The 17,202-nt window shown below is 44.1% G+C and overlaps 1 protein-coding gene across 1 annotated transcript in view; it reads left to right on the top strand.

Annotated features, from left to right (window-relative positions):
- Positions 1 to 11,118, top strand: part of LOC149282005 (proteasome activator complex subunit 3-like) — a 55,529-nt gene extending 44,411 nt beyond the window's left edge. Inside the window, exon 11 of the mRNA XM_089498656.1 lies at positions 11,038 to 11,118. Coding sequence (XP_089354782.1) covers positions 11,038 to 11,118 — 81 coding nt within the window. The remainder of the gene's footprint in view (positions 1 to 11,037) is intronic.
- The last annotated feature ends 6,084 nt before the right edge of the window (positions 11,119 to 17,202 follow it).

The following is a 17,202-nucleotide window of genomic DNA, read 5'->3' as shown; positions in this document are numbered from 1 at the left end:
CTGGAAGAAAGTTGCCTGATCTAATGAGTCTCAATTCCAGCTGCGGGTGTCGGACGTCGGTGTCGGACGTCATGACAGCATGGATCCATCCTGCCTTTTTTGGCACACTTTAAACCCCTTAGTACCAATTGAGCATCGTTTAAACGCAACAGCCTACCTGAGTATTGTGACTAGGGATGCCGAAAAGGGCGTTATTGGCATCCCTAATTTTTGTCCAATTGTGGTGTGTTAACCACGCTTTTATTAAACAGAAAAATTGTACAGAAAAATTCAATAACAAATATATATTGATTAACAGCAATCACACTCCTATCATGCTAAGTTGGCCAGTACATGCTGGAATCTGGGTATGATAGGAGTGTGCTGTTTACAATCGTGTGTGTGTGTGTGTATGTAAATGTGTGTGTATATGGCTTGGTTTAAAGATGTCCCAAATAGGGCATAGGCACAGACTGACCTAAATGGGGGAAAAAAGTTACTTTTACCTAAATGTGGCCTTTTAGCCCCAAACAACCCAATAAACTCATGTATAAGCTATCGCTGTACTCAGGACAGGTTGTTGAACACATTGAGGTGGGGTTGTTTGACATATACCAGGAGCTGTACATTCACACCTGAAGTACAATGTGTGTTTGTGGGGGAAACACACACAAAAATACCACCATGAATTTTGAGAAAGGGTCATGGTAAAATTAGTGCACGGAAAGGGTTACAATAAAGCCATTTGAAATTCCCTGACGTGTCTAGTTTTCAAATCAATATGGTTTGATGGTCTAAATTGAATTAACCGGCTTCAAAGATGTCCCAAATAGGACATGGTGGCAGGAGGAATGTATGTCAAAGTTCCAAGTTGGAAAATGCGCACTTCCCATATCGCTTTACCTCCCAAACAACCCGATAAACCCGTATACCAGGAGCTGTGAATTCACACCTGAAGTACATCTTGTGTGATTAAAAAACAAGCACAAAATAAGTTACTAACACAAAGTTTGAGGTAGTGGGTGGTGGTAGAATTTAGGGCTGCAACTAACAATTATTTTAATAATCGATTAGTTGGCCGATTATTTTTTCGATTAATCGGATAAAAAAATGTAATTTTTTTTCAATTTAAAATAATGTAATAAAAAAATGTACAATTTACACTTTCATCTCTTTATTGCAGTGGCCTCTCGCTATTCACCTTCTTATTTTACTGACATAATAAAAGCTACAAGAACCCAAAACAGTGTTTCTCAAACTAGGTTTTAATACAAAGTTATTAGTAAATATTAATTCATATGTTAACTATTTTTCATATTTAATAAAAACTGAGAAAAAAAGCCTTGTTTAAATTTTTTTTATTTACCAAACTGCCCCCGGTTATGCACATCTGACCCCCAGCTTGCCACTCTGCCCCCATATATGCCTTATACCTCTTATATGCCAGTGATATGCAACTGAGCCCCCTGATATACCTTTTACCCCCAGATATGTTTTATGCCCCCCTGATATGCCTAATATCAATATGCCTTATACCCCCTATATGCCACTGAGCCCCCTGATATACCTTTTACCCCAGATATGTTTTATGCCCCCCTGATATGCCTATTATCGATATGCCTTATACCCCCTATATGCCCTGAAATTCATAATACCCCCCATACACCACTATAACTCACCCATACACCACTCTGGCTCCTCCCCCCTCCCATACACCACTCTGGCCCCTCCCCCCTCCCATACACCACTCTGGCTCCTCCCCCTCCCATATTCCACCCTGCCTCCTCCTCCCTCCCATACACCACTCTGGCCCCTCCCCCCTCCCATACACCACTCTGGCTCCTCCCCCTCCCATACTCCACCCTGCCTCCTGTCAGCCACGGAGGTTCACAAGACACCAGGGAGCCGGGTAGAGAGGCAGAGTGCCGTATGGGAGGGGGAGGAACCAGAGGGCAGTAACGGAGGCTGTCTGTGCGCATCGTTTAGACCCCCACCGGCTGACAGAGAGGATGATCCTCTGTCAGCCGGTGGGGGTCTTAACGATGCGCACAGACAGCCTCCGTTACTGCCCTTCACTTACGCTGAGGCTTCTATTAAGTCAGTAACAGAGCCGGGTAGAGAGGGAGAGTGATGTTTGGGAGGGGGGAGGAGTCAGAGTCAAAAAGCCTTGTTTAAATTTTTTTTATTTACCAAACTGCCCCCGGTTATGCACATCTGACCCCCAGCTTGCCACTCTGCCCCCATATATTCCTTATACCTCTTATATGCCAGTGATATGCAACTGAGCCCCCTGATATACCTTTTACCCCCAGATATGTTTTATGCCCCCCTGATATGCCTATTATCGATATGCCTTATACCCCCTATATGCCCTGAAATTCATAATACCCCCCATACACCACTATAATTCACCCATACACCACTCTGGCTCCTCCCCCTCCCATACACCACTCTGGCTCCTCCCCCTCCCATACACCACTCTGGCTCCTCCCCCCTCCCATACACCACTCTGGCTCCTCCCCCCTCCCATACACCACTCTGGCTCCTCCCCCTCCCATACACCACTCTGGCTCCTCCCCCTCCCATACTCCACTATGGCTCCTCCCCCCATACTCCACTCTGGCTCCTCCCCCTCCCATATACCACGTTGGCCCCTCCCATACACCACTCCGGCTCCTCCCCCTCCCATACACCACTTTGGCTCCTCCCCCTCCCATACATCACTTTGCTTCCTCCCCCCTCCCATTGGAGCTTCCTCCAATTTTGGCAGTCAGGGAAACCCCACAAATTATGGTTGCATGATGGCTCAAGTAGAAAGGTACTTATTGGCAAAGGACTAGAAAAAATCCTTAACTAAGTTGCTTGGGATGAACCAGGGGCCAAAGGTCTGGAGGAGTAAACATGAAGCTGAGTTCAGATCCGGAGCGTGTCTACACAAAACACTTGTAGAAGCAAGTGAGTCAAGAAGAAGGTGGTGATCAACAGTATCAAAAGCAGCAGAGAGATCCAAGAGTATTAGAATGCAGAAGTGACATTTTGCTTTGGCAGAGAGCAAGTCATTGGAGACTTTTGTTAAAGCCGTTTTCAGTAGCGTGATGGGGTTTGAAACCAGACTGTAGAGGGTCAAGGAGGGAACTAGAGGAGAGGAAGTTAGTAATGCCACTGTACACAATCCATTCAAGCAACTTAGAGGTAAAAGGAAGCAGAGAGAGAGAGGGCAATAGTTATATAGGCTGGAAAAAGACATTACATTTCATCTGCCATTTATGTGCCAAGTCCCCCAGTCTATCTAAATCCCTCTTTACCAATGTAATATCCTGCTCACATTGTGTTACTTTACAGAGTTTAGTGTCATCTGCACGGAAACATGACTTTCAATGTCTTTTGCAAGATCATTTATAAATAGGTTGGGGACTGGGAACATAAATGGCAGATTTAATGTAGATAAATGCTAAATTATGCACTTCGGGTTAAGGAATGCACAACCAACTTCCACCCTAAATGGTAATGAAGGAGAAGGATTTGGGAATTGTTATAGACAACAAACTAGGAAACAATGTGCAATGTCAGCAGTTGCTAAGGCCAGTAAGGTTTTTATCATGTATAAAAAGGGGCATCAATTTGCAGGATAAAAATAGTTTTGCCTCTCTATAAATCAATGGTAAGTCCACACCCTGAATATGATGTACAATTTTGGGCACCTATTCGAAAGAAGAATATTATAGCACTGGAAAAGGTACAGAGACGGCTACAAAATTAATAAAAGGAATGGAACGCTTTAGTTATGAAGAAGAGTTAACTAATTTAAATCTGTTTAGTTTGGAAAACGGCGCCTCAGAGGGGATATGATATATTCGGGGCCAATACAAGCCATTGTCTGGAAACCTATTAGTAAACAGGACTATGCATAGGACACAAGGTCACATATTTAGACTGGAAGAAAGGAGATTTAGTCTAAGGCGAGGGAAGGGTTTTTTTTACAGTAAGGACAATAAGGATGTGGAATTCTCTGCCTACATAGGTAGTTTTATCAGTCTGTACAGATGTTTAAACAGCAACTGGATGAATACTTGATAAACATAATTGTAACGGGTTCACCAAGAGAGCTGTAGGTAACTCCCAGAGATCACCCAGATGTAGTCGGCATGCACACCTTGGAACCCTGCTATATGTACCCAATAAGTAGACGTGGCTACCTTGAATTGAGTACAGCAGGAATGAACAGTTTATTGCTGTAAAACATACTCATATAGCCACAGAACTTCATTAACATAAATTAACACTAAACGGGTTCATGTAGACAACCCAACCTTCAATCTCCTTTAGCTACTGAATCTTCCCCTGGCAGCAATCCTGTTAATGGGATTAGTTTACACAATGGAGTTCCTGTCTGTGCAATCTTTGTTTGGCAGCTAGGCTGGAGCCATCTCTAACTACCTTGGGGCCTTGTATGACAGGTCATTCTATCACAATAATATTCAGGGATATAATTTTTAAACAGGCAAACAGCTTCTTGATCCAAGGATAGATCTGACTGCCATTCTGGGGTCAAGAAGGATTTTTTTCCCTAGTTTGTTGCAAAATTGGAAAAAGCCACAAAGTGGGGGGGGGGGGCGGTTTGACTTCTTTTGGATCATCACTAATTAACAGATATGTGTCTTAACTTGGACACGTCTTTTTCAGCCTATGTATCTGATGAATAAAATTGGTCTCAGAACCGAACCCTGAGGGACACCACTTACCGCTTTTGTCTAGCTTGAAAAATTACCGTTTATGACAACTCTCTGTACTCTCACTAAGCCACTGTTCTACCCAAGAACAAGAATTTGAATCTAGACCAATTTTTCAGTTTGAATGCTAACCTATTGTGTGGAACTGTGTGTTTCGCCTTGGCAAAATCCAAGTAGATTACATTCACTGCAACACCTTGATCTACACTTCTACTTCTTTGTAGAATGCAGTTAAGTTAGTTTGACATGACCGATGTTTCATAAAACCATGCTTATTTGTGCTAATAACTGTTCTTCCCAATGAATTACTGAATATTATCCCTTAATAACCCTTTAAATACTTTTCCAGCCACAGAAGTTAAACTCACATGTCCATAATTTCCAGGCAAAGAGTTTGAACTCTTTTTGAATATAGGAACCACATCTGCCTTCCTCCAATCCTCTGGTACCATTCCTGGAAGAAAAGAATCCTGGAAGAAAACAGTTATTTAAAGCTTCTTCTTTTTCCTGGTCCTCGTTAACTGATACTCCCATGTCCTTTTTCAGTGTACCCATACTTTTTGTGTTTTGGTTTTGCTCTTTGGCCATCACTTTCTCATTTTCTAGTTTAGCCCATCAAATCACCTTATGTCTTATATAGGATGGCTATGATTTGTCTGATTTAAATGCATTTTCTTATTTTTAATTTCTTGGTTTACTTCCCCACTAAGCCACATTGGTTTCAATCTGTTTCTTTTATATTTATTACCCAATGGCACTGAGAAGTGTAGCTTTCTAATATTTGAAGATATTCCATTTTTCCCCTCAGTTTTTTTTTCACTAAAGAGTGTATGCCAGTTACAACAGTAAAGCTGCCCTTATCTTACTGAATTGGCCTTCTTACAATTATGTTTTAGTATTCCCCACGTGCAATTTTTTTTTTTAATTTTATTTCAAAAGACACCATATTGTGATCACTTACCCAAGTGCTCCCCCTGACAATAGATAGATGGAATCTAAGGAAGTATTTTTTTAGAATGGGTGTGATTAGCGCATGCTTGAAGGCTGTTGGTACAGTTCCAGATGATAGAAAAAGATTAAATAGGTGGGTAAGTGCTGGATCAAGGGATGGACATAGAGACTTTGTGAGATGGGATCGGGTTAAGGGGATAGGTTGTTGGGCGAGAGGAAGAAAGAAGAGTGGCTATCTCCTCTTCGGTTGTAGGGAAAAAGGCAGTTACTACAGGATGAATGGAGAGAGTGGTAGGGGGTTGTAAAGAATAGAGGCCTTGTCTAATAGTTTCAATCTTGAAGTGGGTAGCAAGATCTTGGGCAGGTTTGTGGTATGGGTATGGAGGGACAGAGAAGGGAGTTGAAGGTAGAAAAAAGGTGTTGCGGGTTAGAAGAAAGGGAGGATATGAGAGTGTTGTTTGGCGAGAGAGCGCAGAGTTGTAACATAGGTCTTTTTTCAGCCTTACAAACTGTTACTAAGTCCATCAAGTTCAACCCTTCACCCTAACCTTCCTATTCTTGATCCAAAAGAAGGCAAACCCCCCCCCCCCTAATTAAGCTACTTCGAATTCTGCCATCAGGGGGAAAAATTCCTTCTTGACTCCAAGAGGCAATCTGATTTCTCCTTGGATCAAGAAGCTCTTAAATATTAATGTTATTCTATTTATATCCCTGTATGTCATGCCTTTCTAAGAAAATATTGAGGCCCCTTTTGAAGGTATCTAATGTATTGGATAACACTCTTGGAAGTGAATTCCATACCTTTATTGTCCTCACTGTGAAGAATCCCTTCCTTTGTCGTCTATGAAACCTGCGCTCTTCCAGTCTCAGAGGGTGACCTCTTGTTCTTTGTATATTTCTGTTAATGAACAGGTCACTGAAGAGCTCTTTATATTGGCCCTGCATATATTTATATAATGTTATCATATCCCCTCTGAGACGCCGTTTTTCTAGCGTATATAATTTTAACTTTTTTAGTCTCTCGTCATAACTAGTATCACCCAATCCCCTTATTAATTTCATAGCCTTCCTTTGCACTTTTTCTAGTTCCATAATGTCCTTTTTTGAGGACCGGTGCCCAGAATTGTACCGCATGTTCAAGGTGAGGTCTTACCAATGACCTGTAAAGAGGCAAGATGATATCCTCCTCCCTTGAATCAATACCTCTTTTATGCATGCCAAAACCTTATTGGACCTCGCAGCTGCTTGCTGGCATTGCGCACAGTTGTCAACAGTTATTCCTAAATCCTTCTCACTGGTAGTTTTTCCCCCAAGGATATTCCATTTAAAGAATAGGTCGCATTTTTATTATTTTTACCATAATGCATAACTTTGCATTTCTCTATATTGAACCTCATCTGCCACTTGCACGCCCAGTCCCCAACTCTGTCTAAATCTTCCTGCAAAGAAGAAACATCAAGATTAGTCTGAATTACCCGGCCTAATTTTGTGTCATCAGCAAAAACTGTAACGTGGCTCTCAATGCAGCTTGGGAGATCATTTATAAATAAATTAAAAAGAGGACCGAGGACAGACCCCTGAGGCACTCCACTTAATACCTGCGTACAGGCTGAGAAACATCCATTCACAACAACCCTCTGCATTCTATCTTTTAGCCAATTTCTGATCCACACACAGACATTTGCCCCTAAGTCTATTTCTGTTAATTTATAGAGTAGCCTTTTATGCGGGACCATATCAAATGCCTTAGCAAAGTCCAGATGAATAACATCTACTGCTACCCCCAGGTCTATATTTTTACTAACTTCTTCATAGAATGCTAATAGGTTGGTTTGTCAAGACCAGTCTTTCACAAATCCATTTTGACTTTTACTGATTGGATTATGGATCAAGATATGATCTTGAATGTATACCTTTAGCAACCCTTCAAATAATTTCCCCACTACCGATGTTAAGCTTACTGGCCTGTAATTGCCCGGTTGAGATTTTGATCCCTTTTTAAATATGGGCACAACATCTGCCTTGCGCCAATCTAATGGAACTATGCCCGAGCTGAAATAATCCCTAAAGATTAGTAATAATGGTTGGGCCATCTCTACCTTAACATTATTTAATTGCTTGAGCACTTTTTCTTGTGTCAGCCAATCCCATGTTTGCTGCAACGGTTCCTTAAACTTAGCCAGCAGGGGCTCCGTCATTGGCTCTTCCTTGGTATAAACAGAAGAAAAAAAGCATTTAAGATGTCTGCTTTCTCTCTGTCCTCACTAACCAAATTTCCAGTTTCAAGTACTAACGTACCAACATTCTCTACCTTTAACTTTTTCCCATTTACATACTTAAAAAAATTCTTGGGATTGGTTTTACTTTCCCTGGCAATAAATTTCTCATTTTCTAGTTTAGCCAATTTAATCTCCTTTTTGCAGGCTTTGTTGGCATCTTTGTATGCCATAAATGATACTTCCGACCCCTCACTTTTATATTGCTTAAATGCCAGTTGTTTATTCCTTATTTCCTGTTTTACTTTCCAGGTAAGCCACATTGGTTTTGATTTGTTTCTTTTGTATTTGTTTCCCATAGGTATATATTGGGATGTGTAACTTTGCAATGTGTGCTTAAAGGTATCCCATTTGTCCTCTGTTTTTTAAACCAGAGAACAATCCAACCCAGTCTATATATTCCATGGTTGACCTTAGCCTATCAAAGTTTGCTCTTTTGAAATGCAACGCATTAATTTATAGTTAGTAAGGTCTTCGCTGGATTTTGATTTTCTGAGCTATAGTTCAGCCGTGCGGCAGCACTTCTGAAGAAAGCGTGGGATTTTTGTATACCATGGTTGGCGTTTTGATTGTCGGGGGTAACATAGTAACTGGAGCTATGCTGTCGAGAAACGAGGCAAGTGTATTATAAAAAGAGGCTGCTGCGTCTGGACAAGAAAGGGTTGATATGGAAGGTAAGAGAGGTTCTAGTGAGGCTGACAGCTGGGTGAGTGCTGCAACTTTGTTTGGTTGGGGGTTAGCACTGGAGAAAAGGTTAGAAGGTGGTGGTCAGACAGAGGGAAAGGAGAGATGGAGAAATCTGAAAGGGAGCATGATCTGGAGAAAACCAGATCAAGTGAGTGTTCTCGCTTGTTCTGGGCTAGATCACCCCAACATGTTTGCCACTTTGTGTGAAGATGCAGGGGAGACTAGCTCAGAAGAAGCATTTCTGGGGCAGGCTGACTCTCCTAGCAGCCAGGAGAGTAGTCTTTCCAGTATAGTGGGGAGCCAGACAGGTGCTGTTAGGAGGGGATTCAATTATAATAAAGATTGATAAGGTAATCTGTCACCAGGACCCCGAATGCTGAATAGTATGCTGCCTCCCGGGTGCTCATGTTCGTCATATTGCGGGTGGACAGATTGGAGGGGCTGGAGATGATCCAGCGGTTGTAGTACATGTTGGTACAAACGACAAAGTTAAGGGCAGGTGGGGGTCCTTTAAAAATGGTTTTAGGGCACTAGGTTAGAAGCTTAGGCGAATGACCTCCAAGGTAATATTCATTGGATGATGGCAGAGGAGGCCCTTTAAAATCCTGGCACCAAAGCGTACTGTTACTGCATTAACCCCGTATTAACCCCTAGTTTAAAAAAAAAAAAAACCACCAAAAATGTACACGAATATTTCACGAACCGAACACGGCAAGGGGCGAATATTCATAGGATACGAAGATTTTTTTCCCCGCCGACGTAGACGAGCACGAAGGGTTGGCCGGTGACCAAATCTATATAAATCTTCCTCTGTCAAGTTAAAAGCAAACTTAACCGCAGACATCTATGTGAGACTTGGGCAGCAGTTAAAGGAGTTTAAGGAGCACAATAGAGACTAAGATAAAGCTTACAGCAGTTTAAGGTGGCTGTAAATTTTTTTTTGGGGGGGGGGTTCCTCTTCACGGTTGACAATGAGACAACTGTTCTGCGGTTACTATTTAATGCTGCCAGATGAGGACCTTTGAGGTGTCGATTTCAAACTGGACACCAACGTATTTATCATCTTTGCTCAGTTGTCGTCCTACTAGTCTTTTTATACTGGTTAGAGACAGACTGTTCTGTGAAGAGTAGGACCCAACGTTGTATGAGATCCCTTTCTTGGGAATTTCTCGCATGGAATAGCCTTCATTTCTCAGAGCAAATATAGACTTCCAGAAGGTTCTTTGTTTCTGGCCATTTTAGGTCTACAATCGAACCCACAGATTCTAACGCTACAGATAAGTCCAAAGGAGGACTGTTTTATTGTTTTTGTTAAATCCGTATAACAGTTTTCAGCTGTGCTAGCCTTGCAAAAGGATCTTCTAATTATCAATTGGCCTTTTAAACTTGGATTATTTAACATATGATTCATGGTTGCTGGTTATGGACCTTTAATATATTGCTTCAAAAGTCAGCCATTTCCAGCTAAAATAGTAATTCACAACATCAACAATGCCTATGCTGTATGTCTGATCCATGTGATGTTTTAATGGTCATGTGCTTTTCTTCCCTAAACAAGGAAATATCTGTTACCCAAACCTGTGAACAGTGTGTATTAGTGCTGCAACTAACTATTATTTTCATAATCGATTAGTTGGCCGATTTATTTTTTCGATTAATCAGAAAAAAAAAAATGTTTTCATTTATTTAAAATAATTGAATAATAAATAGGATGTTAAAAACAAACGGCAGAATTAAAAAAAAAAAAAAACTTTGAGAAAAATGCATTTCTTTTCTTGCAGTTTTTATTTCCCAACATGCCCCCCCCCCAATTATGCACATTTGAACACTGCCTCCCAGATATGCCACATACCTCCAAATATGCCACGTATCCCCAAATATGCCACTCTGACCTCCCCACATATGCCTTGTATTCCCGATATGCCTTATGCCCCCTATATGCCGCTGTGCACCACCAAATATGCCTTATAACCCCCTATATACCACTGTGCCCTTGATATGCCCCTGGATATGCTCCTCTTCTCTCCCCCCCCCGAGATATGCCACTGTGCCCACCCAAATATGCCTTATAACCCCCTATATACCACTGTGCCCTTGATATGCCCCCCAGACTTACGCCTCATGCTCCAGACTCCCTGGTGCCTAGTAGGGGCAGCCGGTGAGCGTCTGCGCGATGTGCGTAGACAACCATAACTGCCCCTAAATTAATCCTAAACACCCCGTTAACCATAACTGGCCCTAAATTAACCCTAAAGACCCCATTAACCATAACTGGCCCACAATTTTCATTATCAATTTTTATCGATTAGTTGTTGCAGCCCTAGTGTGCATAAGTGTATGTATATATGTGTGATACACACTGAGTTTGTGTGCAATGCTAGAAAATAACTTGTATCTGTTTTCTTGTTTACTAGGTTACATTACATGATATGATTCTGAAGAACATTGAAAAAATCAAGAGACCAAGAAGCAGCAATGCTGAAACTCTATATTAACCATCCCCCAAATCCCTGTATTTTCCAGTCTGTTTTTTTCTTCCTCCCACCCTTAAACTGAAAAGAAAAACACACCATCATTGCCTTGTTTGAACTTGTGACATCTCCACCATCAAGGAAAACTGACCTGGAGACTACACAATACACTGGGGGGGGGGTTTTATAAAAAATAAAAATTTGGGAAAATGTCTTGTTTCTAGATTTAACCAGAATATGCATGTTGAAAATGCCACCCGACAACAGGCGTTTAACAGAGCCTTATTTGTTTTAATCTACTTGCAGATTTTCTAACTTTTCTTATTCTAACATGAGAAAAGTATGTTTGTGATAAAGTGCCATCCTTCATGTGAGTTGTAAATGGTCTTCCTGGCTGAAGTGTATTAAAAACATGACTAGTTGTTCAACTTAGCTTACTATTATACTGCTGCAATGCATCCAGGAAAGATTTTTCCCATTGTCGATACAATCACACTTCCTGCTTTGATTTTTACTGTTAGCTTAGGCAACTGTGGCTGTTTACATGTGATCCAGCATGCTTTGTCAAGCTCCCAGTATTAACCCACATTTAATAATGTCCCTGACAAGCAGCTGGATTGTGACGTTGTTAGTGTTATAAGTTTTGATAATGTCATCCAACCCTTTGCCAGTGACATATTTTCAAAGCTTGCAAACACCAGAAACACGTACGTGATTAAAAATGGAAAACATACAGAACTATTCTGCAACAGCCACCGTCTCAAAATAAAGCAAGAGCAGTTATATTTAAAAAAATATTGAAGTATGAAAACCAAAAGAGGTGGATACTTCATCATAGGAAAGTATTCTGAAACCCTGCAGCAGAGTGTCCTGTGTGTCTGAGCTGATTTGGAAAGTTTTAGGTGCCTAAATAAGACCTGAGAATTCGGCCTCCTCTTTATATTTTTATTTTGAATGTTGATTCTACAGCCTGTTATGTAGTAATCTTGTTTTTCCAAATGTAAATCCTAACATGAGTATGATATGTAAACTGGTATGAGCAGTATAAATTTTTACAGCTCTTAAAATTATACCCTGGTGTAAATTCTTCTAAAAAGTAACATATCTTTAAAAAAAAAAACTAGCAAAGACCAATCTTAACCTGGATATACAAGTGGATATAATGACTTGGTCATCTGAATGTAACATGGTGGTTATTGCAGGTTTTTTATATATATATATATATTTGAGTTAATCTGATTAAAAAATTTTAAGAGCCATAGCTGGTCTTGATAAAATGCAATGGAAGCAACTTGATGAGACAGTCTGCAGAATAACTGAGTAGGAGGTTAACTGCATGGGAGATCTTAGTGTATTTCAAAATACCCTAACGGACGTATGCCTTCCCAAACAATCCCCTGTTCTACACTTTACTAAGTCATACTTTTTTCTGTTAGGTTTGTTGACCATAATATCCATAAACATCTGTTTGCAACCTACTGGAACTAAGGTCTGAAGTTTTAGCATATATCATTTTTTTGAGATGTTTAATAGCAGGGACCTTTCAATGTTTAGCTCGTTTTTTGTGAGATCTGCAAAATGCAATGTATTATTGAGTTTTCCTCCAAAGGAACCATATGGTAAACATTAATTTAAAGAACAGGGCCCTCACAGATGGATTCAACATATGAAAGAGAGTGAAATCCTGTGTCCACGCTGAAACTTTCATATTAATTTCATTGTTTTTGAATTTTTGAAATCCCAATATCCCATCCTGAAATAGTATTTTTTTTTTTATCTGTTGTCAATTTCCTTTCAAAATGTTTCCCGCTTTTGAAATTATATGTAACATTTTAACATGTCAACATTAAAAAAAAAAAAATAGGAATTTGTTTATAGTTTTTTGTTGAACTTTTAATATTAGAAAAATTTGAGGTTTTAGACTAATCCTAGTTAAGTTGAATGTCAATAAAAATGTTAATTATTGGTCCTTAATGACCAATGACATGGCATTAAATGAGCTTAGAAAATTATAAAAGATTGCTTTCCTCGCTCAAATGCATTTGCTGCAATCCCTCAAAGTTGTTGGGCCCCCTGTGATCGCTGTCAGGAGTGTTTAATATGACGGCAGCCACATGCTTAAAAAGACTTTAGGAAGTGATCAGTGATCACCTCCTATGCTCAATCGGTGCTGAAATCAGCAGCACCAAAAACCAACCCCAGAGTGATCACAAATGCCATGGTGAGAAGTATACTGCTTCTCACAAAATGGGGGCACCTAGCATAAAGCAATACAGTTCTCAGAGGGTCTGCATGTTGATATTCAATAAATATATGGTTTGAGGGGGTAAATTGAATTGGACAACTTCCACTTGGGGGTGCTCATATAAGATCAAATGAAAGAAGAAAAAATGTAGACTGTTGCAATATTTTTCATCATTCATTGCACTCACAATAAAAACTTGATTTTCAGGCTTATTGTCAATATCTTTGTGAATCCAGATGGACTGAAATCCAAGGAAAAAGAGCCACAATAGTGTAGTATATTGTAACAATGTATGATAAATAAAAAAAAAAATGGATGTGCTCACACTGTTAGTTGTACACCAAAAAGTGTACCACATGCGTTTGCCGGTCTGTTCTTTCCTTGAAGGGGAATGCTTCCAAGGATATAAATCCCCACCAGAAATGCCCTTATTCCCTTTATAAGGAACAGCCTTCAATAAATAGCCGATACTTAAGCAATATATAATTTTATTAAGGGTCTAGCCCTAAGAATCTTTTTTATAAATCTAATATAAATAGATGAATATATTAGATATTTTAAAAAATTAAAAAGTACGTGTTTCGCCGTATGTGGCTACCTCAAAAGGTATTGTAAAAGTCTGCTTGAAGGACTTTCTTTTTGTCAGACGTAGTTGTCACAGACAGTACTTCTTGCCAAGCCGTGACTGTGTGGAGGGAGTGGGCATGAAGGGGTTAATAGCACCAGGCCTCTGGATTTACTAACTTCACCCCTTAACAAGGCATCAGTTATACCAAATTAACCCCCAAATCCTGCCTGTATCCCCCCAGGTAGTCTGCCACCACTCACGATTTTGATATATATATATATATAGTGCCGGCACCGGAAGTTGTATGCGCGTATTGCGTAGATGTCCCCTGCCGGCCCCGCAAGACACCCGGGAGTCTGCTCTGGTAAGTCGGGGGGGGGGGGGGTGGAGGACAGTGGCAGCATATCTCAGGGGGGGGGCAGTGACAGCATATCTTGGGGGGGGTTGGAGGAGGAGGACAGTGGCAGCATATCTTGGGGGGGGGTTGGAGGAGGAGGACAGTGGCAGCATATCTCGGGGGGGGGAAGACAGTGGCAGCATGTTTTTTAATATATATATAAATATCACAATTTGGTAACGTGATCCTCTCTTAGGGTTTGTGGATATCAATACTAGAGCCCAAAGACAGATTTGGATTACTAATATTGTAATAACGAAAAGACAAAGATTACACAGTGCCACAATTCAAAAAAATAAGACATACAAAATAAAAATAAAACGGGCAAACAGTTCTTAACCCCTTCAATCCCGGAGCAATTTTGCCATTTTTGCGCTATGTCGGTTCAGCGATAATTCTCTTTTACTGTGAATAGTGTACCCATATAAACTATATATTGTTTTTCCAAGGAGAGATAGAGCTTTCTTTTGATACCATAGTTGGATGATTAGCTGAAAATTTAGAATTAGAAATTTAGTAAAAAGTAGCAAAAATTAGAAAAAAAAATCTGTGTTTTTTTCATTTTCCCTCTGAAGCCTCACAAAATTAGGTAAAGAGACAGAAAATTCCATCCAGTTTATCCATTTAGGTGTCCTGTAGATGTCGATGTGCCCAAAGTGCCCGTTCCCGGCCTGCAGTTTTGCTCTAAGTCCCCGTTTTTGGCAGGCCAAGTTGCTTGAGAAACCCTGGAAGTCAATGAGGTCGGATTTGCCGGCCGCATCCGACCCTCGCTCCATCGAGCTCGGCCTGCCTGGCTGGATTTTCCCGGTGGTGTGGAACCCCCGTCCCATTTCGCCAGGGTCGTCAGGCACCCTCCGCCGGATATATAGGGGAGTGGATCAAGTTACAGGGAGTCATGGCTCGCGCGATCGGCTCCCGCGGCCGGGGGACCGCCACGGGAGCTCCCCGGACCTGGGGACGCCCAGCCCGGGTGCCGCACCGGCGGTCCAACCCGCACAGGTCCCGGGCTGGCTCCCGGGAACCCTACCGCCTGGTAGACGGCCGAGGGTCCGCCAGGAGCTCCACGGACCTCGGGCCGCCCAGCCCGGGTGCCAGCCAGGTCCCGGCCCGGCTCCCGGGAACCCCACCATCCGGTAGACCTCCGAGGGTCCCGCCAGGAGCTCCAGGGACCTCGGGCAGCCCAGCCGGGGTGCCGCACCGGCGGTCCAACCCGCCCAAGTCCCGGGCCGGTTCCCGGGAAGCCCACCTTAGGGTAGACCTCCGAGGGTCCCGCCAGGAGCTCCCCGGACCTCGGGCAGCCCAGCCCGGGTGCCGCACCGGCGGTCCAACCCGCCCAAGTCCCGGGCCGGCTCCTGGGAAGCCCACCTTAGGGTAGACCTCCGAGGGTCCCGCCAGGAGCTCCCCGGACCTCGGGCAGCCCATCCCGGGTGCCGCACCGGTGGTCCCACCCGCCCAAGTCCCGGGCCGGCTCCCGGGAACCCCACCGTCCGGTAGACCTCCGAGGGTCCCGCCAGGAGCTCCACGGACCTGGGGACACCCAGCCCGGGTGCCGCACCGGCGGTCCAACCCGCACAGGTCCCGGGCCGGCTCCCGGGAACCCCACCGTCCGGTAGACCTCCGAGGGTCCCGCCAGGAGCTCCACGGACCTGGAGACGCCCAGCCCGGGTGCCGCACTGGCGGTCCAACCCGCACAGGTCCCGGGCCGGCTCCCGGGAACCCCACCGTCCGGTAGACCTCCGAGGGTCCCGCCAGGAGCTCCACGGACCTGGGGACGCCCAGCCCGGGTGCCGCACCGGCGGTCCAACCCGCCTTCGGGCCCGCCCTCGAGCCTCTCGTAGCCGCCGGCCAAAGTCCCCGTTCCCGGCAGGCCAAGTTGCTCGCAACCGGCTGGCAGTTTTGCTCTAAGTCCCTGTTTTTGGCAGGCCAGGTTGCTTGAAAAACCCTGGAAGTCAATGAGGTCGGATTTGCCGGCCGCATCCGACCCTCGCTCCATCGAAGTCGGCATGCCTGGCCGGATTTTCCCGGTGGTGACATGGAACCCCGTCCCGGTTCGCCAGGGTCGTCAGGCACCCTCCGCCGGAGATATAGGTGACTGGTTGGCGTCGACCATCACGACCAGGACAATGACCGATCTGGTGCCCCGTGCCGGGCCGGGGAATGCAACCCTTGCTCAGGTGGTCCCCCTGGTGCAGGTGAGTGGCACACCTCCCCGTGCTCTCCCGTCATGGCCCCTGGGTCCCCCGGAACCATTGCGGCCCAGCCCGAGGCCTCTCCCTGGGCTTGGGGGAGAGCTGCCCTGGGTGCTGGACACCCTCCAGGCGACTGAGTTTGCTCGGCCCCGGACTCCCAGCGGCCCAAAGCTGCGGTTGTTGGGCGACCCTGGAAGTCAGTGATGTCTGATTTGCTGGCTGCATCCGACCCTTGCTCCGTTGGTCTTGACCTGCTGGACCGGTGTTTTCCTGGTGGTGTTGCGGAACTCCGCCACAGTTTGTCAGGGTTGTCAGACACCCCATGCCAGATTTATAGGTGAGCGGTCGGCGTCGACCACCACAACCAGGACAATGACTGATCTGGTGCCCCGTGCTGGGTTGGGGAAGGTAACCCTTGCTCAGGCGGTCCCCAGTGGGCCCCCTGGAAGTCAATGAGGTTGGATTTGCCTGCTGCATCCGACCCTCGCTCCGTTGATCTCGGCCTTCTCGACTGGGTTTTCCCGGTGGTGTTGTGGAACTCCGCCACGGTTCCCCAGGGTTGTCAGGCACCCTATGCCGGATTTATAGGTGAGTGGTCGGCGTCGACCACCACAACCAGGACAATGACCGATCTGGTGCCCCGTGCTGGGCTGGGGAAGGTAACCCTCGCTCAGGCGGACCCCGGTGGTCCCCCTGGGGCAGGCGAGTG

The sequence above is a fragment of the Sceloporus occidentalis genome, unplaced genomic scaffold, assembly GCF_023333645.1.
Source record: "Sceloporus occidentalis isolate IW3139 unplaced genomic scaffold, rSceOcc1.0.p SCAF_124, whole genome shotgun sequence".
In the NCBI taxonomy this organism is placed as follows: Eukaryota; Metazoa; Chordata; class Lepidosauria; order Squamata; family Phrynosomatidae; genus Sceloporus; species Sceloporus occidentalis.
This window is presented reverse-complemented; position numbering and strand designations above follow the sequence as displayed.